Below are 22576 nucleotides of genomic sequence, written 5' to 3' on the forward strand. Positions count from 1 at the left end.
TTCTCAGGAGAGATTAACTGAACAAATCTCACCTTCATCTTGAGAATGTGTCTTTAAAGGCATCAGGACAAACTTTGTACCTGGTACCACCACACCCACAGGCAGAAGGACCTTAAAGTGCAGAAAATGTTCTCTCCTCCTGGACTTTGTTGTGGAATTCAAAAACAATGACCTGCTAAATAAAGATGAAATTGTGAGTTACTCATTTTTCTGCCCTGTGGTACTCTCCCTTGCCACAGACTCCAGTGGTTTCTGTTACAGCAATGGGAATATGGGCCAAACTGACCTGCCCCCTACCAAACGCAAGCAGAGCAGCCTCGTGATCTCACTTCAGGGAAAAAGCTTAACTCAACTCTCCTGAAAGGATTTGGGAGCCCGTGTACTTTACCCTGGCCTCACCTTGGAATCACATGGGGCAATTAATTAGAACCACATGAATGATTCCACCCAGAACAATAGGTAGAATCAGCATTTCTTCAAACTGGCCAGGCACTCTTAAATGGAAGTTTGGGGTGAGAGCCACTTAGCTAAGCATTGCCTCTCAAGCTTTCGTGTGCATATAAATTATTTGTTATTCCAGATCTCACTGTAAGAAAATGTGATTCTGTTGGTTTGGAAGGGAGCTTATTAATTAACTTATTTATTTATTTATTTATTTGAGGGAGTCTCGTTGTGATGCGCAGGCTGGAGTGCAGTGACGTGATCTCAGTTCACTGCAACCTCTGCCCCCAGGGTTCAAGCGATTATCTTGCCTTAGTCTCCTGAGTAGCTGGGATTACAGGTGCCTGCCACCACGCCCAGCTAATTTTTGTATTTTTAGTATTGACAGAGTTTCACCATATTGGCCAGGCTGGTCTCGAACTCCTGACCTCAAGTGATCCGCCCACCTCGGCCTCCCAAAGTGCTGGGATTACAGGCATGAGTCACCATGTCCAGCCCATTGCCCTTTTTTTAAGCCTAGGCTTGAAGGCCATGCTGCCAGTCGGGTTGCAGTCACCACTCACAGCTCAAGATGCTCACCTACCCCAACTTCCTGTGGCAGTAGTAGAGGCTGTGCCTACAGTGGTGTGCGAAGGGAAAAGAGGGGTCTCATTCTCTGTGCTTGAGCCACTGCACAGAGGCTGTGCAGTTGGTGGGAGGGCATTTCACTCTCCATTTGCGGTGTGAGGACAGTTTTCGCACCTGTTGAGAGCAAAGTTACTTTTCACAGTCCCCAAGCAGGCAGCTCTTGGACTCTGAAAGTAGAATGCTTTGATTGTCTTTTGTCCCAGTTTTGCCTTCTTGGTTCACTGAACTCTCCTGTTTCCCAGGAGCAGCACTCTGTAAGGGCCAAACTTCTGGGGAACTGCGTCATTCCTGGGTCCAGCCAGCTCTGTGCCACTGCAGCCCTTCAAGCTGGCACTGGCCAATGTCAGCGGCAGCTCCTGAGATGCAGAGATAGGGGAACTGAGGTTCACAGGGCTGGAGTCAGTCCCCTGATACCTGCATTTTCCCAGTGGCATCCTGACACAACCACTTGTATCTTGGTGGAAAGTGAGTAGCACAGTATGAGTCCCCAGTCTGGTGCTATGCTCTCAAGAGCTCTTGAAGTCAACAGCCACGTTAGTGTCAGGGTTCATGAGAACAAAGGAGCTCTCCCACAGTTCAGACTGCGGCAGGCAATCCGCAGGAGAAATGTAGGCTGTGGAAACATTTCCCACTTACCTGTCCTCAGCAATGCTGGGCCCCTCCAGGTTCCTGGCAGCTCTCTGCTGAGTTGGCCTCTTGCTTCCTTTTCCTTCAGTTCCTCAGGTTTTCTCTGTGAGTTCTCAATTAGGTTCTAGTGTTCTTTCCTTGATATTCTATTTGAGGTATAATTACCAGTTGACAATATTTATTGTTCTTTCTAAGGGGAACTGGCATCCAATGTCACTAGTTTACCATCTTGAGCCCGTTTCCTTTTTAAAATATTTTATCTACATGTATGTTTTCACAACTACCATGCAATGTAACAATTCTTTGATGTCAAGTTGTACAGATGTGCTATGATTTTTGTTACTGTTGATACTGAATAACCTGATTTTGTTTCCTGTTTTGCACATTATTTAAAATATTAGATAGTGGATAAGACACCATCTCACACAAGTTATAAAGGTTATTATTAAAAAGTTGAAAGGTAACAGATGCTGCTGCTGGGCACGGTGGCTCACACCTGTAATCCCAGCACTTTGGGAAGCCAAGGTGGGCTGATCACGAGGTCAGGAATTCGAGACCATCCTGGCCAACATGGTGAACCCCCACCTCTACTAAAAATACAAAAATTAGCTGGGCGTGGTAGCACACGCCTGTAGTCCCAGCTACTCTGGAGGCTGAGGCAGGAGAATCACTTGAACCTGGGAGCCAGGGGTTGCAGTAAGCCAAGTTTGTGCCACTGCACTCCAGCCTGGCAACAGAGCGAGACTCCATCTCAAAAACAAAAACAAACAAACAAACAAAAAGTAACATGCTGCAAAAGTTGTGGTGGAAATGGAATGCTTGTACACTGCTGATGGGAATGTAAATTAGTCCAGACATTGTGGAAAGCACTGTGGTGATTTCTCAAAGAACTACAAACAGAAGCACCATTTGACCCAGCAATTTCATTATGGGGTACATAACCAAATAAATATAAATTATTTTATCATAAAGACACATGTACACACATGTTCATTGCAACATTATTCGCAATAGCAATATCATGGAATCAACCTAAATGTGCATCAACAGAAAACCAGATAAAGAAAATGTGGTACATACACCATGGAATACTACATATCCATAAAGAAGAATGAGATCCAGTAATTTGCAACAACATGAGTTGCAGGTCATTATGATAAGTGAAATAAGCCAGGAAAGGAAATGCAAACATTACATGTTCTCAATTATTTGTGGAAGCTAATAATTAAAACAATTAAACTCATGGAGATAGAGAGTAGAAGGATGGTTATTACAGGCTGGGGAGGGTAGTGGGGGGGGGGGTTGGGAAGAAGTGGGGATAATTTATGAATACAAAAAGTAGTTAGAACAAATGAAAAAGACCTAGTATAACACAACAGGGTGACTATAGTCAATAATAATTTAATTGTACATTTTAATATATCTAAGAGTATAACTGGATTATTTGTAACACAAAGAATAAATGCTTGAGAGGATGGATACTTCATTCTCCATAATGTAATTATTATATATTGCATGTCTGTATCAACATATCTCATGTATTCCATAAATATATACACAAATAGATATTTAAAAATATTTTTGGCCGGGCGCGGTGGCTCACACCGCCTGGCCAAAAATATTTTAAAATATCTATTTGTGTATATATTTATGGATTTTTGTGTATATATTATGGATATTTATAATCCCAGCACTTTGAGAGGCCGAGGCGGGTGGATCACGAATTCAGGAGTTCAACACCATCCTGGCTAACATGGTGAAACCCCGTCTCTACTAAAAATACAAAAAATTAGCTGGGCGTGGTGGCATGCACCTGTAGTCCCAGCTACTCGGGAGGCTGAGGCAGGAGAATCCCTTGAACCTGGGAGGTGAAGGTTGCAGTGAGCTGAGATCGCACCACCGCACTCCAGCCTGGGCAACAGAGCAAGATTCCGTTTCAAAAAAAAAAAATTATGAGGAATCATAATAATATTTTCATTGTTTTTTTTGGTTAGAGGTACAAAATTTCTACAAATTTAGCAATACAGATTTTTATATTTAATATTTTACCAAAAAAATGGAGTTAATAATTGAAAATGAAAGACAAAATAATGGCTGGAGCCTTGTGATGGGTAATCAGGAATTTTTGTATAATTTCTATATCTTTGTTTACATTTTTAATTGCCATGAGTTTTAAATAAAAAATTTAAGTTATTTTTTTGATAAAAACCTTCAAATACTGAACATTAGCCATGTTATGTAATAAAAAATAGGCAGATATCTTCTTATAAATTACAGTAATAAATTTAGAGATTAGTATCAGATTTGGGTATTGAGATTGGTTTTGAAGAAGCGATGAATGTGCAGCTTTTGCATTAGCAATAGGCTACTCTAACTGTAGAGACGGGTGCCATCAACCAACTTTATGTTAGATTGCTTCTCCAAATATTTTTAGTTAATTAATTAATTTTTAATTTTTCCTCATTCTATGATGACATCATTACTTATTTGTAACAATCTGTGAGTTAGAGTAGTCTTCTGTAAATGACTTCAGTTTTCCAGTCTAGTAAAACCAGATGGTTCCTATCCATAAATACTCCTTACAAGCTGTTTTCTTTTTGCTTACGTAACCTCTATAATGTTTTTGGTCGCACTTGTGTCCTCTTGTGATATTTAAAGTATCTTCTTCTTCTTCCTTTAATATTTATTAAATCAGCAGAAATAACTTTGGTGTTAACAGTCTGTTTCTTGGGTTTCTTAAAGTCAGAAGCTATTTTAATACTTTTGGCATGTTTATTTTTGATAGGCTTTAATGGGATATAATTTATATAATACAATGACATTTTCATTGTAAATATCAATGTTTTATTTTTTTATTTTATTTTTTTTTTTTGAGACGGAGTCTTGCTCTGTCACACAGTCTGCAGTGCAGTGGCGGGATCTCGGCTCACTGTAACTTCTGCCTCCCGGTTCAAGTGATTCTCCTGCCTCAGCCTCCTGAGTCGCTGGGACTACAGGCATGCGTCACTACGCCCGGCTAATTTGTTTGTACTTGTAGTAGAGATGGGGGTTTCACCACGTTGGTCAGGCTGGCCTCAAAATCCTGGCCTCAAATGATCCGCCTGTCTCGGCCTCCCAAAGTGCTGGGATTACAGGCATGAGCCATCGCGCCCAGCCTGTTTTTAATATTTTAACAGAGTTACGTATTGATAATCACAACTAACTTTAAAATATGTTCATCATCTCAGAGTAAAATCTATCTTGTTTTCATTCACTCTCCACCATCACCCAGGCCTTAGACATCCATTAGTTTATTTTCTATCAATGAGCTTTTTATGGACTCTTCTTATATGTGGAATTATAAATTATGTAATCTTTTTGAAACCTAGTTTGTTTCACTTAGTTTACTATTTTTGAGGTTTATTTCCAGTGTAGCATGGATTGCTTAATTCCCTTTGATTGCTGAGGATTTTATTGCATAAATATGACATATTTTTTCACTAGCTGATGGATATTTGGATGGTATTCCCCTCTGGCTCTTATAAACATAGCTGCTATGAACATTCACATACAAGTCTTTGTGTGACTTAGGTTTTCATTTCCTTTGCATACATATGTGGAGAAAAATTTCTGAGCCATGTGGCAATTCTGTGTTTAAAATTTTGAAGAATTGCCAAATTGTTTTATAAAATGACTACATTATTTTACCTTTCCAGCTGCAATGCATAGAAATTCCATACTTTCCACATTTGCTGACACTTGTTATTGTCTCTTTGTTATAGCCAATATAGTGTGTTCGTTGTTATCTCATTGTGATTTGATTTCTATTTTCCTAATAGCAAAATATATTGAGCATATTTTTATGTTCATATTAGCAATTTGTACATCTTCTTTGGTAAAACATATATTCAAGTCCCTTGACCATTTTTAATTGGTAATTTATCCTTTTATTATTGACATACAAGAGTTTGTTTTGGTTTTGTTTGTATTCCGGATACTAGAGCCTAAGAAGATATATAATTTGAAATATTGTCTCTCATTATGCAGCTTAGATTATATATTCTTCTTGGTGTTTGGAAAAAAATGTTTTTCAATTTGATGAAGTTTATCAGTTTCTTCTTGATTATGCTTTTTTGTTGTGTTATTTAAGAAATCATTAGTTGCCAGGGAGCGGTTGCCATAGAGCTGAGCAGTTTTCCGCGTGGGCAGGGGAAAGTCCCAGATTGAGGTGCCGCCATTTTTGCTGCCCAGAAGCGGAGCGAGAGTCAGAGACACTATCGGCTTCCGTCGGTCGCGCAGACCCTGTGGGAGCGGCTGCTGCTGTGGATGATCGAGAAGATCTGGTACCAGGTAAAGCTGGCCAAGCAGGCTGAGCAATACAGTGTGCTCTGGAACTGAACTGGCAGTATCTTCCAAGAAATGGTGTAGTCAATGAAGAAAGTAGCAGGAATGGATGTGGAACTGACAGTTGAAGAAATAAACTTCCTATCTGTTGCATATAAGAATGTGATTGGAGCTAGAAGAGCCTCCTGGAGAATAATCAGCAGCATTGAACAGAAAGAAGAAAACAAGGAAGGAGAAGACAAGCTAAAAATGATTTGGGAATATCAGCAAATGATTGAGACTGAGCTAAAGTTACTCTGTTGTGACATTCTGGATGTATTGGACAAAAACCTCATTCCAGCAGCTAACACTGGCGAGTCCAAAGTTTTCTATTATAAAATGAAAGGGGACTACCACAGGTATCTGGCAGAATTTGCCACAGGAAATGACAGGAAGGAGGCTGTGGAGAACAGCCTAGTGGTTTATAAAGCTGCTAGTGATATTGCAATGACAGAACTTCCACCAACGCATCCTGTTCGCTTAGGTCTTGCTCTCAATTTTTCTGTATTCTAGTACGAAATTCTTAATTCCCCTGACCGTGCCTGCAGGTTGGCAAAATCAGCATTTGATGATGCAATTGCAGAACTGGATACGCTGAGTGAAGGAAGCTATAAGGACACTACGGACTTCAGGCATGCAGGGTGATGGTGAAGAACAGTTTGAAGAAGCGCTGCAGGACATGGAAGACGAAAATCAGTGAGACATAAAAGCCAACAAGAAAAACCATCTCTGACCACCCTACTCTTCCCTGTCACACCCCTTGGCAACTCCCCATTGTCACTAAGAACCGCCAAATCTGACTTTTACATTTGGCCTCAGAATTTAGGTTCCTGCCCTGTTTTTGTTTGTTTGTTTGTGTTTTAAACAGTTTTCAAAAGTTCTTAAAGGCAAGAGTGAATTTCTGTGGATTTTACTGGTCCCAGCTTTTAGGTTCTTTAAGACACTAACAGGACCGCATAGAGGCTTTTTCAGCATTACTGTATTGTCTCCGTGCCAGATGTGGCAAGATTACCATTAGAAATGGAAATTACCTTTGAAAGCCATTAGGTGATGCTTCTAGGCGATGCAAGCGTCTAAGGGAGATGTTAATCACACTATAGAGGCAAAAGTGTTATCATTTTTCAGTTTTTCTAATTGTTTAAACCGTATTTTATACCAATGTTTGAAAGTAACTCGGTGTTAGCTTGAGATGGTTAAAGGTTGTTTGGGGAGAGAGTTTTGAAATGGTTTTGCTGTAAAAAGTTTTTCAAACTCTACTGAAATGTTGCTGAAAAGCATGGTGCTGGTAACAGTTCAACAATCGTAGCTGCTTATTCTTGCCTACTTTTACTCTCCCACTGAAGCGGGTTAGCGTTGCAGGTGGTATGGAAAAGGGCCTGCATGCGTGTTCAGTTGTTTGTTTCCACTGCTTCTCCATCCCCCTACCTGCTTCCCCTCACTCCTCCCCTCTGCTAACTCAGTCACTTTTGTTCAGTATGTGTAACTTGAAGCTAATTTGTTCTACTGGATATCTGACTGGAGCCACAGATACAGAATCTGTATTGTTCTTACTGAGACACAGTGTGGAATTAACATTAAACTGAAATAAAACAATCCTAAATGTAAAAAATAAATCAATCAATCATTATTGAATACAAGATTATAAAAATTTACTTCTGCGTTTCCTGTAAGAAATTTGTCATTTTAGCTCTTACATTTAGCTTTACAGTTCATATTAAGTATTTCAGTATGTATTTGATTTGAGATGGGGCCTGACTTCTTATTTTAAACGTTTATAGCCAATTTTCTTAGAAAAATTCTTGGAAAAGGTGTTTCTTCCACATTGAAATTTTCTGGAACTTTTGTGAATGTTAATTTGCCATAAATGAACGTGTTTTTCAATGGATCTTCCTTTTTTTTTGAGACATTTGCTCTGTTGCCCAGGCTGGAGTGCGATGGCGGGATCTCGGCTCACTGCAACTTCCGCCTCCCAGGTTCAAGCGATTCTCCTGCCTCAGCCTCCCAAGTAGCTGGGATTACAGATATGCACCACCACGCCTGGCTAATTTTTTTGTATTTGTAAGTGAGATGGAATTTCACCATGTTGGCCGGGTTGGTCTCGAACTCCTGACCTCAAGTGATCCACCCACCTCACCCTCCCAAAGTGCTGGGATTATAGACATGAGCCACCGCACCCAGCTGGATCTTCAGATATATTCTATTAATTACATGAATCTATCCTTGATAATAAGAATTTATATGAAAAAGTATAAATTGTTTTATTTTTCTTTTTAAAGACTGGTTTGTGTATTTGGTATTCTGTGCACATTTATATGGTTTTTTAAATATTTTTTTAGAGAGAGAGTCTCACTCTGCCACTCAGGCTGGAGTGAGGTGGATCAATCAAAGCTCACTGTTACCTCAAACTCCTGTGCTCAAGCAATTCCACCACCTCAGCCTCCCAGGTAGGTGGGACTACAGGCATGCGCTGCCATATCCAGCTAATTTTATTTTTTTATCTTTGTAGACACAGTACCTTCCTATGTTGCCCAGGCTGTTTTTCAGCTCCAGGCCTCAAGCAGTCCTCCAACCTCAAGCAGTCCTCCAACCTCAGCCTCCCAAAGCACTGGGTTTACAGGCATGAGCCACCAAGCCCAACTTATCTGTATTTGTTTTTGGGAAGAACTTGTCAATTTCCATTAGAAATAGTTAAAAATTTGGAGACTTTTTATTGAATCTGTAGATCAATCTGTGAGATATTCTAATGTTAAAAATGGTAATTTAAAACTTGATTATTTAATGTACGTTAATTTATTCAGTTCTATGATTTTTCTGAATTAAGAAATAGAGTGTAATATATTTGTACTTCCTTTTAAAGCTTTAATATTTCTGCTTATTGCTATTATAAATATATTTTTTCTTTATTTCATTTTCATTGTTGATTTATTTTGTCTATAACTGCAATTTAATTTTGTTTTCTGATCTTTCATTTAATGACATTGACATTAATTAACTTGTTTATAGTTCTAGGGATATTTTATTGAACTCCTTATATATTTTTATATAGAAAAGTATATCATCTGCAAAAAAAGACCTTTATTTGTTATTTTTCAGTCTGGTGAATTTTTTTAATTTTTATTATATATTTTATTGTATAATAACTCTAGTGTTGTGGGTTAGAAAGTATAAATTTCTTTTCAGTTTTTGAAAGTTTTTTTAAACAATTGATAGTATTTATTAAATATTCATGGAATTTGACATATAAGATATCAGGCCCTAAACTTTTCTTTGTGGAAATATTTTTAATTAATACTTTACTCGTTACATGATTATTTATATATATATATATTCATATATACTTTCTTATTTTTAATTGTTACAGACACATAATAGTTGTACATCTTTATGTAGTACATGTGATAGTTTGATACAAGCATATAATATGTAATAATCAAATCAGGGGAATTAGAATATGCATCACCTAAAACATATTTCATTTATTTTTGTTACAAACATTCTCTGGGAAGTATATCTTATTTCTTAATTTTACTTTCATCATTTGTGACAACCGATTTATTTATTCCTGTTTTGTGGTATTCTATGTGTAATAAATGTTTAGGTAACACAAAAATAGAAATAATAATATAGAATAAGTCTTTTGTCCAATAAATAACCCAAAGTTTTCTTTGTTGTAAGATGAAGAATATAATTATATTTTTATCCTTAATGCTTATACTTATTATTTGAGGCAATAAAAATCTCAATCTAATCCAAATTAGTAAAACTGACTTGTAGCTCTGGCTTTTATCAAGAGGGCAGACTGAATTGACCCCATAAATTTTATGAAAATTTTTTAAAGACAGGAAATTAATTTTAATAATAAATGCAAAACAATATTATATTTGAATGATAATATAGAAAAGATAATTTGATAAATTAGAGAGGTTACCACTTAGCATATATAGATGAATATATAAAGAAACTGTGATAAATATATGTATATGTAATTTATCTTTAATGATGAAAATTCTGCCATTTTCAACAACATTGAAGAACCATGAAGACATTATGCTAAGTGAAATAAGCCAGATACAAAAAGACAAGTACCACATGATTTCATATTTATGTGAAATCTTTAATAACTCAGAGTCATAGGAACAGAAGAATAATAATTACTACGGGCTAGGATGTGGGAGGAAATGACAAGGTATCAGTCAAAAGATACATACTTTCAGCTATAAAATACATAAATGATGGGAATGTAACATATAGACTGGTGACAATAGTTAATACTGTATACTTAAAATTTTTTCAAAATCAAATCTCAATCTCACCACACATACCCGCTCACACACAGACACATAAAGTAACTATGTAAGGTGATAAATATGTTAACTAGCTTAACCGATGTAATTAAAAAATATATACATGTCTCAAAACATCATATTCTAAATCCTAAATATATACACTTTTAGTTTGTCAATTATACCTCAATAAATGTATTTAAAAAGTTAAAGGTAATTAACAAGTATTATCTAGCCACATGTAAACTCCATTTAGAACCATTTTCAACATCTTCTGGATTAAATAAAAAATCTAAATCCGCATTATGTTTTTAATATCAGGGAAGTGCTAATAAGAAATAATGGTAATTGTAGAAAAAATCTGAATTAAGGTAAATGATTTAACCCATATTAGCTTTATATGATATAAAACAGTAATTCTGGCTATATATTCATTGGAGTGTTTCTGAAATTTGTGCATAATATATATGTAATACATAGTAGTAAAAAGTAATCACACTTCACAAATTATTACAATATGGTGTATTAGGAAGGAGGTCTTCTACATGAAGAAACTTGAGATTTTGCACAAGATGATGTTTTATGTCATAGACAATCTATGGGACATATTTTACTAATGTATGCAACTGTTGCTATTTATGCTTCTCAGGAAAATAATGTATATATTTTAAACATTTAATACAGATAATTAAAATTGTCAAGAAGTTAAAACAATCCATATTATGCTAAGTATAGTTGAAGAAAAATATGAGAAACTCCCAGGACCGGGAGTAAATGAAGGGAATAATCCAGTGGAGTAGTCAACCTAAGAAGCACGTGCTCTATTCAGACAGGACTAATCACAAGAATGTCAGATTCATGTGGGTTCAACTTCCAGCAAGGCAAATGGAATCAGCAAAGAAACAGACTGGAGACATTCCAAGTATGATATCTTCCATATGTGAAAACTAAGTTATGCATTCTGTTGCACACAATTAGATAAACCACCAAGATGAAGGGTCAAAAGAAATTGTATGGTACATAAACATCAGATATTTGGCTTATGTTTAAATATTTTTCAATACAATGAAAAAACAGAAAACCAAAGTAATGGGCAAAGAAAAAAAGCTATAAGCTTCTCAAGTCATATCTGAGAAAAGGCCAATTGAAAGTAAGCTATTAGAAATGTGGTGAAACAACGTAATGTACAACATATGGGTTACATATTAAAATACACTGAGCTGATGAGAGGCCATAAAATGAATGCTAACCAAAATTGATGTAGTTACATATTTTACAGAAGGCAAATTAATAGAGAATGAAATATATACATATATGAAGATTGGATTGAGAAGAAATGAACACCTAATTGCTTTACTAGACTATATAAAAAAAAGAAATATTTAAAGAATTGGTGATTAAATAGTTTCTAAAACTGAAAACCTTTAAATCCTTTAAAAGTTTAGAAGTGTAATGTATCAAAAAGAGATTTAAAAATTCTTAAGTAAAGTAATAGTTTGGCTATTACGATTAGTGCTGCAATAAACATGGCAGTAATGTTGCCTCTTTGACATACTGATTTTATTTCCTTTTGATATATACCCAGTATTGAAATTGCTGAATCATAGGGTAGTTCTATTTTTAATTTTTGGAAGAATCTTACTGTTTTTCCTAAAACAGAATAATAATCTGTCATTTATAGCAACATCGATTTACCTGGAGGACATTATGTTAAGTAAAATATGCCAAGCATAGAAAGACAAACCCCACATGATATCATTTTTATGTAAAATTTAAAGCTGATCTCATGGAAGTAGAGTAAAATGGTGGTTACCAGAGGCTGGAAAGGATGTGGGGAGGAAGAGATGAGAACAGGTTTGCCAATGACTGTAATATTATCATTTAAAAGAAAGAATAGGCCGGGCGTGGTGGCTCACACCTGTAATCCTAGCACTTTGGGAGACAGAGGCAGGTGGAACACCTGAGGCCAGGAGTTCAAGACCAGCCTGGCCAACATGGTGAAACCCTGTCTCTACAAAAAATACAAAAATTAGCTGGTCATGGTGGCGAGTGCCTGTAATCCCGGCTACATGGGAGGCTGAGGCACAAGAATTGCTTGAACTCTGGAGGTGGAGGTTATAGTGAGCAGAGATTGTGCAACTGCACTCCAGCCTGGGTAATAGAGCAAGACTCTGTCTCAAAAAAAAAAAAATTAAAATTTAAAAATAACAGAAAGAATAAATTTTTGTGTTATATTACACAAAGTAGGGTGACTATAACTAATAATAATATGTTATTATATAGGTTAAGTTAGCTAGAAGAGAGAATTTTGCATATTATCAGCACAGAGAAATGACAAATGTTGAAAACAATGGCTATGTTAATTATTCCCTATTATACAATGAATAAATGCACTGAAATATCACACTGTATCCCATTAATGTGTACAATTATATGTCAGTTTTAAATTAAATAAACCTTAATTTGAACAAGGTCAAACTTCATAACACCAACATGAAGGAAAATCTCATAAAAGCAGTGAGAGCAAAATGTCTCACCTTTGTATAAAGCCAGAAAACAGAAAAAAAGTTAATAAAATGTTAAAGTAAAAGCTTCTACATGGCACAGAAAATAATCAACAGAGTGCAAAGACAAACTACAGGCCAGGTATGGTGGCTCATGCCTGTAATCCCAGCACTTTGGGAGGCGGAGGTAGTGGACCACTTGAGGTCAGGAGTTTGCAAGCAGCCTGGCCAACATGGTGAAGCCCCTCTCTACCAACAATACAAGAAAATTAGCTGGGCATGGTGGCACAAGCCTGTAGTCCCAGCTACTGGGGAGGCTGAGGCAGGAGAATTGCGTGAGCCCAGGAGGCAGAGGTTGCAGCGAGCTGAGATCGCACCACTTGCACTCCAGCCTGGGCAACAAGAGCAAGACTCTGTCTCAAAAAAAAAAAAAAAAAAAAAGAAAAGAAAATGACAAACTACAGACTGGGAGAAAATGTGCATACTGTGCATCTGACAAGGGGTTAACATGCAGAATATATAAGGGGCTCAAATAACTCAATGGCAGAAATAATAATAATAATCACCCAATTTTAAAATGAGCAAAAACCTGAATAGGTATTTCTCAAAACAAGATAGATAGATAGATAGATGATAGATAGATAGATAGATAGATAGATAGACAATAGATAGTTGACAGGTATATGAAAAAATGCTCAAAATCACTAGTCATCAGGAAAATGTAAAAGTAATATAGTTATTACCTTACTTAAATTAGCATGGTCATTATCAAGAAGACAAAAGATAACAAGTGTTGGCCATATGTGGAGAAAAGGAAACCCTTATGCACTGTTGGTTTGAATGCAAATTAGTACAGCCATTATGTAAAAAAGTAGAGGTTTCCCAAACTAAAAATAAAACTACTATATGAACCAGCAATCTCACTATTGGGCATATATCCAAAGGAAATAAAATCAGTACGTTAAAGAGATGTCTTCACTCCCATACTTACCACAGCACTAATGACAATAGCCACGATAGAGAATAATCATATTATCCATCAAGGGACAAATAGATAAAGAAAACATGGCATAGAAACCCAAATGAAAGGCTATTTATTCATATAAAGAATGAAATCCTGCCATTGAAAACAACATAGATGGGCTGAGCACACCTGTAATCTCAACACTTTGGGAGGCTGAGGCTGGCAGATCACCTGAGGTCAGGAGTTCGAGATCATCCTGGCTAACATGGTGAAACGACGTCTCTACTGTGCTCCACTGCACTCCAGCATAGGAGACACAGCAAGACTTCATCTCATTAAAATAAAATAAAATAAAATAAAATAAAACAACATAGATGAACCTGGAAAACATTATGTTAAGTGAAATAAGCCAGGCACGGTAAGACAAATACAACAAGATTTTGCTACAATGTGGAATCTAAAAAAGTTGATCTAATAAAAGTAGAGACTAAAATGGTTATAAAATATAAAATAGTTACTAAATGCTGAGGTGATTAGAGGGGAGAAGAGGATAAAAAGATGTTGGCCAAAAGGAATATAATTACAATTATATCAGAGAAATAAATTTAATGATATTTTTTAAATAGCAAGGTGGCTATAATTACTTATGAGATTGTATAGTCTTGAAAAGTACACAGATAGTGGATGTTAAGTGTTCTCACCACAAAATAACTTAATGCATTAATTAGCTAAATTTAATTATTTTACAGTCTATATGTACTTTGAAACCTTTTGTTATGCATAATAAACTTGTACAATGTTATCTTCAATTAAAAATAAACTTTAAAAGCATGCTTAGAAAAATTATTATTCAGCTGGGTGTGGTGGCTCACGCCTGTAATCCCAGCACTTTGGGAGGCCGAGGAGGGCAGATTACCTGAGTCTGACCAACATAGAGAAACCCCATCTCTAATAAAATACAAAATTAGCCCTGTGTGGTGGCACATGCCTGTAATCCCAGCTACTGGGGAGGCTGAGGCAGGAAAATCCCTTGAACCCAGGAGCGGAGGTTGCAGTGAGCCAAAATCCAAGAGCAAAATTCCATCTCAAAAATATATACTTTTTTTTTCAAAAGTAGTAACACTGAGTGATACACTTGCTAATAGGAGCCACATAAGCATACACTCAGGAAAATAATGTTTTTCTGGCCGGACACAGTGGCTCACATCTGTAATCCCAGCACTTTGGGAGGCCGAAGTGGGCAGATCACCTGAGGTCAGAAGTTCGAGACCAGTCTGGCCAACATGGTGAAACCCTGTCTTTACTAAAAATACAAAAAAAAAAAAAAAAATTAGCTGAGCAAGATGACACATGCCTGTAATCCCAGCTACTTAAGAAGTTGAGACAGAAGAATTGCTTGAACCCAGGAGGCAGAGGCTGCGATGAGCCAAGATCGCACCACTGCATTCAAGCCTGGGCAACAGAGTGAGACTCCATCTAAAAAAAAAATTAGATATTACAAAACTGCAATTCCAGATGTTTTATTTAAATCAGATAGCAAATTCTGTGTTTTAAAATAATTTAATTAATGACAGCAAAATTATTTTTAGAAAATTTTATCACTAACTTGTTAAAAATGGATGGCACTTCCAACGAACCTTTGGCAGAATACTGATGATTCTTTTATCAGATCTGATTAGCACCATAGGACTGACAGTGGGATAGGCATTGACCATAAACTTGTGGACACTGTAGATGACAGGGCTGAATACCCATAACAACATTGTGGAGGATGAGACAATTAAGTCCAATGAGTACATAACCAGAAAGAAACTCACCAGCAGCAAGATGGTCTTGGTGGCCCTTTCCTCTGGGGAGGTTCTTAATAAAAAGCTAGTGCTGTGAAGGTGCTGGGAGACCCTCTGATGCCTGGACAAGAGAATCACCATGTATGCACTTGAGAGCAGCATGATTCCTACAAGGAAGACATCTCTGGATAACGAGAGAGTAACAAACAGCCTTCTGATGATGACATTTATTGGGGAAAGTGAGCAGTATTTACTGACATTCAGAATTAGCTGGGTCACACTGGAAAAACCTACAATGTAGATTATCATGTCACTGTTGAAAGACAAATTGAGGGACCAAAAAAAAATAAAGCCAGGATATTGTATTTTGTGATTTTTTGTTTAAATCTCACCAACCAGGAGGTGCTGGGGCTAATGGTGATGGCCTGAAGCATGCTCAGGAGAGAGGTGGTGCAGATCGAGAGGCCCCTCATTGCCTTGTATATGTAGAACACAGCCTTACATCTGAAGTTATTCTGAAAATCCTGTAACTCAAACACATCTTGAGACATTAACTCTGCTGCAATGACTAGCATCAGTATGTGAACAAAGGCCAAATGACAGATGATCAGGTCATGGTTTTTAGGCTTGTGATCCTTAAAGAATGTAAAAATGTGCCAGAGAAGAAGAAATATGTTGGCTGAGATTCCAATGCCAGCTTGAAAATAAAAGGACTTTTTCAAAGATAACATATGAAATGTGTGTTCATCCTAATGATGTAGAAGAAACATATTTTGAAGACCTGAAAAAAATACATCTGTGTCATCAATGTTCTTTTGTCAGTGTTCAAAATTATTACCATTATCATTATTTTTATTTTACTCTCATTTTCTTGATTAACCCCATCTTATATAAATTCTTGATAATGTATCTCCTGCATTATTTTCTAAACCAAATAAATATATACATATATAATTATTATGAATATGTATAACAAATACACTTTCAATTATGCCTGTATAAGGTGCACACTATCTATATTCCTCATGTACCTTGGCCTTCATCTCAGTAATCATATCCTTGTTTTATGTTCTCTCATTTTATATTTACTACTTCAATCGGGCATATAAAATGAATAGCATTTGTACAGTTGAATTGAATTAAATGTATGTTAATAAGAAAAGACTCACTAAAACAATTAAAAAAATATATTCAGTTAAGACTTTCTCATGATCTATCATTTTGATGAAATTCATTCATCATCACTCTTCCATGATTTTTGACCCTTGTGATTTCACTGGACTCACCATGATAATTCATCATATTTCATCAGCATATTAGCAATTTTCATCCTATCTGCACCCTTACATTCTCTTTGTCATGAATTGTGATGTGTAATGTGATATCTTGGAATTCAGATGTCAATATCCTTATAGGAACTGGGGGACATTATTCTGCTTAATCAAACCCTAATTTACTGTGTATAATATAGAAATAGTTCTGGCTGTCTCTGTTTAGTTCACATCCCAGAGATTTATTATGTGATTTCTCTTTATCTCAGAACACATTTTTTAATATTTTCCTCTCAGTTACCAACAAGATAAAACACTACCCTTTTTTTTTTTTTTTTTTTTTTGTTGAGACAGAATCTTACTCTGTCTCCCAGGCTGGAATGCAGTGGCATAATCTCTGCTCAGTGCAACCTCCACCTCCTGTGTTCAAGCAATTCTCTTGCCTTAGCCTCCCACGTGGCGCCCACCATGTGGTGCCCACCATCATACTAGCTAATTTTTGTATTTTTAGTATAGATGATTTCACCATGTTGGCCAGGCTGGTCTCAAATTTCTGACCTCCCAAAGTGCTGGGATTACAGCCGTGGGCCACCGAGCCCAGCCACTACCTTTAATTACTTTGTTTCAACCATGAAGTTGCATCAACATAGTCACATCTTCCTGAGACTTCACTTAATACAGAGACACTCTACCATGCCTAGAAAAATACGTAGTCTTCAATAAGAAAGATAATTCCTCTCAAGTTTTCTTGGGATAACTTCAATACTATAACACCTTGTAAAATTTTGCATAACAATTTTGCAGTTACCATTTCATATTATTTGGCCAAGATTCAGACATCATTTATCATTTTAATTTAATCCAGGGCTAAGAACAATTTAGCTTCATGACATTAAAAAAGTGAAACACCATTAAATTCACTCAGATTTTTTTAAAATAAAAGTGTGTCTGATCCAAGGTCACTTATCATTATACAATTCCATAAATAAAAATATATGAGACAACGCAAAAATGTTGACACTGAGTATCCTTGGATAATAATCAAAAATTAGTGACTGAGAAAACGTTGCTCTAAAACCACCAGATATGTTTGATTTTATAAAGGAAACATCTAGTTGATTAAATGGTTATTACTCTTTCTACAAAACCTTAATAAGTAAACACATTTATCTTAGGAACAAACAGTGAAAGGTTTCCACCAGTATACATCTACACCATCAGCGCAGTTGAGTTCCGCTGTCAAGTTGAAATCAGAAAAAAACACAAAGTAATTTTAAATTAAAGACTTAATGGTATCCAAATTTTAAGGATCACACATCAGTACTAGAAAAATATATTTGAACATGAGATAATAATATATGTACAAATGAGTTATTAACTATATATCTGTATAGTTTTATTAACATAAGCCATATATTATGAACCACACACCAAAAGAAGATATAGGACAAATAATTAGATTAAATAACATAGATAAGAATTTTAATATTTTATTTTTTCACCGTATAAAACATCCAGTTTATACTAATTCATTCTCCTTACTCTGTAAATAACCTGAACATACTGAAACAGAATAATCTGCATTATCAAATGGTGTATTTTTCCACTGAGGCTCTTGAGAGAATTGATGCTGATCCCAGACGAGATCAGCAATCTTGGTCATCACAATCTTGGTTGTCATAAATTAGAGCACACAAATAGAGTACGATTGAATTGATTGTATCTTCAAAAACTTTTCTCACCTGCCAGAGCTAAACAATTGATAATTGCCTTTAACATATTGCAGAAGTCATTTTTAGTCCAAATATTAAACTCAGCTGTGCTCTATGTTTTTATTTGATAAATCTGACAACTACACCATGGAAGAATTATGGAATTTGCATTAATATGATGCCAAACTGGCTGAAACAAAATAGGAAAAAAATCCATAGATGCCACTTTTAGGTTGTTCAGAGTGCAAAGAAAAATTTGGTTCTATGTGGCCCATTAAAAATTTCAAAATCTGAATGCACAGCTTAGCTCTCACCATTAGAAGTGATAACCTAAGGCTGCTGAGGCTGACGGTGAAGCCCCTGAGCACTCTCAGTAAACACATAATGCAGCTCAAGTTTATTCTCATTATACTGTCTGAAAGACAGTGTATTCCCAATATTCTTAAGTCCCAAAGTGTATAAATAATCATGTATAATAGGGGAATAACACTATTATACAGACCATGAATGAAAATCTGATCATAAAAAACATAAGCTTAGATCAGACATCTGAAGCAAAGATAAAGGGTGTATAAAGGCAAAAAGCTGTTTTGCATATGATGGATACGTTATTTGTAGAAAAAGAAGTTTGATAAAATATAGTTCCTCATCTTCATTATAAAACACAGTTTTTGAGTATTATTTTATTAATAATATTATTTGAATAGTGATGTTTGCACTGTCTCTTGTGTAGATTTAAAATATAATCTATACAAATGTAAAAGGTTTTTATTATATTAATAAAAAGACTCATTTTTATCATTCATTTACAACATTCATTGAGCAGCCTTGTTAGCCCTATGAATTTTAGGTGCCAGGGAGAAGGGGTTTATTGTTAAGTGGCAATAAATGGCAAACTGAAAAATCCAGCTGACAAATTTAGAAAAGAAAAAATGTTTCCACCAAGATTAGGCCTGTTAAAAAGAAGCTTTATAAAATACACCAAGACTAAAATAATAAATATGGTAAGTATCAGATCCATTGAATGATTGTAATGCATTTGCCACTCTTTGGAAGTTGAAATTAGTGTAGACTGCAGCTAGAAGCACAATGTTTGCTGACACGGATATTTATAACTTCAAGACATTTAATTCCCAGCTTCCTCGGAGGAAAAAATAAGCATGAAAATCATTACTTTAAATGTAGGCAATAGAAAAATACTGGAGGGACTTGATCGCAAATTCTATGCTACCAATTTTGAAAAAGCCTAAAATCCTTTTGGAAGAGTGTTTCTTTCCAATTATTTCAACTGAGGAGATAACAGCTAAGTGTAACACTAACTTTTTCCTAAAAATTTGAAAGGTCTTGTACAGTCGTGCCCCTGTGCATCACAGTATAGATAAGAGTCTTACCAAATGTGCCAAATATTGACTTGGAGAAATATTTCCAAGTTGAAAATTGCAATTTGGAAAACCACATCTTCTATTCTTCATGTACACTTACTATGAGCAGTTGAGGTCCTTTCTCCCTAAATACATAAAATGCAGATATTTGAAGCACTTAGAAATGCTTTATTTTTTTCCTGATGTTCAGAGACCTAGTGATTTTGTACTATTATATTTTCTTGAGGGTTTGATACCCTTATGAGCCACAATTAGACAACCATTATTGTTATCTTTTTCTTTTCTGTTTTGACTTCTCCTTATTCCTTTCTCTTACACGTTAAAAAATCGCAGAACTAGAAAACAGTATTTCCTAATAAAGTTAGACAAAATTAACTTATGTGTTTTAACAGCAAAATTGAAATATACTGGCCACATTCATGAATATATTTTTAATATATAAATTGCAAGTTTGAAACTTACCGAGGAAGCTATAAGAGTGCAAAATTTGGAGAAAGTTTTATAATAAGGAAATGCTATTTCCCTCAAATTTTGAAGAATATTATTCTCTCATTATTGAAAATCTTACCCAAACTAACATATATAACATTTTATAAGTTTTAACTTATTAATAAAATACTTATTATATTAGCTGTTTATATTTAAAAAATGTAATACACTAAAGCTGAATTTGTTTTACAAATTTGTAATCATGCTTAATATTACAAGCTTTGGTATATGTGATGTAGTGATTAACTCTACAAAATGTGATAAATGAGAAAAAGAGATATTTGTTTACAGTTTCATAGTAACCAGAACTAAATCCTGTATGTGCAATAACTATACCAAAATAAAACAAAATAATTTTATGGTCATTCACTGAAAGCTAATTAATGTAAAATATTAAATAGTAATCACGTTTTGAGATGACTCTAAAAATTATTATATACTTAAGTGTTTTCAAATTTAAAAGAACAAAGAAGTACGACTAAATTCTTAAGAATTAGTTCAGAATTCTTGTGTTTCAAAATATAAAATTTTACCTAGGTATGTACAGTAAGTTAAACTGAGAAAAAGCTAGTATAGTGAGAAATAAAATACAATTGCAATTCAAATACCATATTGCAAAATTAACAAAGTATAAGATCAGTATGTTATGGCCTCAGTATTCATAAAGTTGCATTTTTAATTTGGAATCATCTATTGTACTTAGATATGATTCACTGAGACATGACTGAAATTATGAAAAGACAATGATCCGAGCTCTTAATTGAAAAAATTCTGCCTCATCCCACCACTTACCTGAGTCTTGAGCTCTCACTGTTAATAATGCTGACAGACAGACAGTCACCCAGCTGGGTTTTTGGAGTGAGTTCATGTTTGTAAGATGAGGCTCACACTATGTGGTTATAAGGAAGCAATGCCATCAGCCCATCCCCTCAAGGCCTATAATTTTCACGTCAATCATAAAGATAGTACAAGCTCTGGTTTTGTGATTTTAAGAAAGGGAACCACCAAGGGAAAATGAAACTTTTTGATTCCTAGAAAATGCATTAGAAACAGCCGTGCTCCAACTTTTCCATGTGTAAGCTTATTTCCCCAGGTATATTCAGCCCAGTGGATTGTATGGTGTCTGTTCTTATAAAAAAAAGAGTAGTCTCCCAATTACCCAAACTTCAAAATTAGTAAAACACAATGTCAGATTTTCCACTGCATTACTACTGGTTCAAGTAATTCATGGTTGCCCTCATTAATATTCCTCAGCAATCTCTGATTTTCATGATAAGAAGTAGACCAAAATCACCTTTGTGAGAATCAGAAAAAATGCCACCTCTATCAGACCTAAATGGGTAAAGTGCTCCATTTTCCTGAGGACACAGTTCTGAGTCAGGGCACTAGACATGGGAGCAAAATGTAGGCTGCTTTATACCTCATTAATTTGTCCAGGTACATTTATAGAGTACAGAAATGCACATCTATTTCAAGCAGCGAATGTTTGGATACAAACTCTCCATGCCAAGAGATTTTTTTTTTTTTTAGATGTGAAGTATCAAAGGATTATTGTACCACCCCGGCCCTCAGGTTTCTTTGTGGCTTCCACTCACAGGAGTGCTTTACACACTCAGTAGTAGAGCACACGTTTTATAGCAAAGGCCATATTTTTGCTTCTGTGACACCCATCAAACACGATTCTATTAAAACTAAAGTTAACATTAATCATAATTATCACTGCCTACTTGCTTTCTTAGTCTAATATTGTATGTTAAATTGTTGTTAAATATTGTATATTAAAATAGTGACTTCTATTTCAATAAACCTGTGGGTCTTAGCACAGTGCAGGCACTCAGCCTCTTTAGTTTCAGCATGGCTGTGCTCTCATGAAACATCTTTAAAAAGCATGTCCTCCATTTGGCCTAAGTCAGGACCAAACAACTCACAGACTTCTATTGTCCATAAGTTTAATTCTTCCTGCTCTCAGCATCCCAGTCTAACGTATCATCAGCTGCCATCAATATAATTTTATTTTCAATTCAATTTAAAAACAATTTCAAATCTATTTTTTTAGATCATAATTTAGTTGCCTTTTGGAAGCCTTTCAATTTCATTTAAATCTTTTTGTCTACTCATCAAAGAAAA

General features: G+C 35.5%; 1 protein-coding gene and 1 pseudogene across 1 annotated transcript; one reads left to right on the top strand and one right to left on the bottom strand.

The window, feature by feature from the left end:
- Positions 1 to 6078: 6078 nt before the first annotated feature.
- On the top strand, positions 6079 to 6772 carry LOC129040656 (14-3-3 protein epsilon-like; annotated as a pseudogene).
- Positions 6773 to 15409: 8637 nt separating this feature from the next.
- LOC129040648 (vomeronasal type-1 receptor 48-like) lies at positions 15410 to 16326 on the bottom strand. The gene is given in 2 exon segments (XM_054495410.1): positions 15410 to 15951; positions 15954 to 16326. Coding segments are annotated over 2 exon segments (915 nt in total).
- Positions 16327 to 22576: the final 6250 nt, after the last annotated feature.

Source organism: Pongo pygmaeus, chromosome 6, assembly GCF_028885625.2.
Source record: "Pongo pygmaeus isolate AG05252 chromosome 6, NHGRI_mPonPyg2-v2.0_pri, whole genome shotgun sequence".
NCBI lineage: Eukaryota > Metazoa > Chordata > Mammalia > Primates > Hominidae > Pongo > Pongo pygmaeus.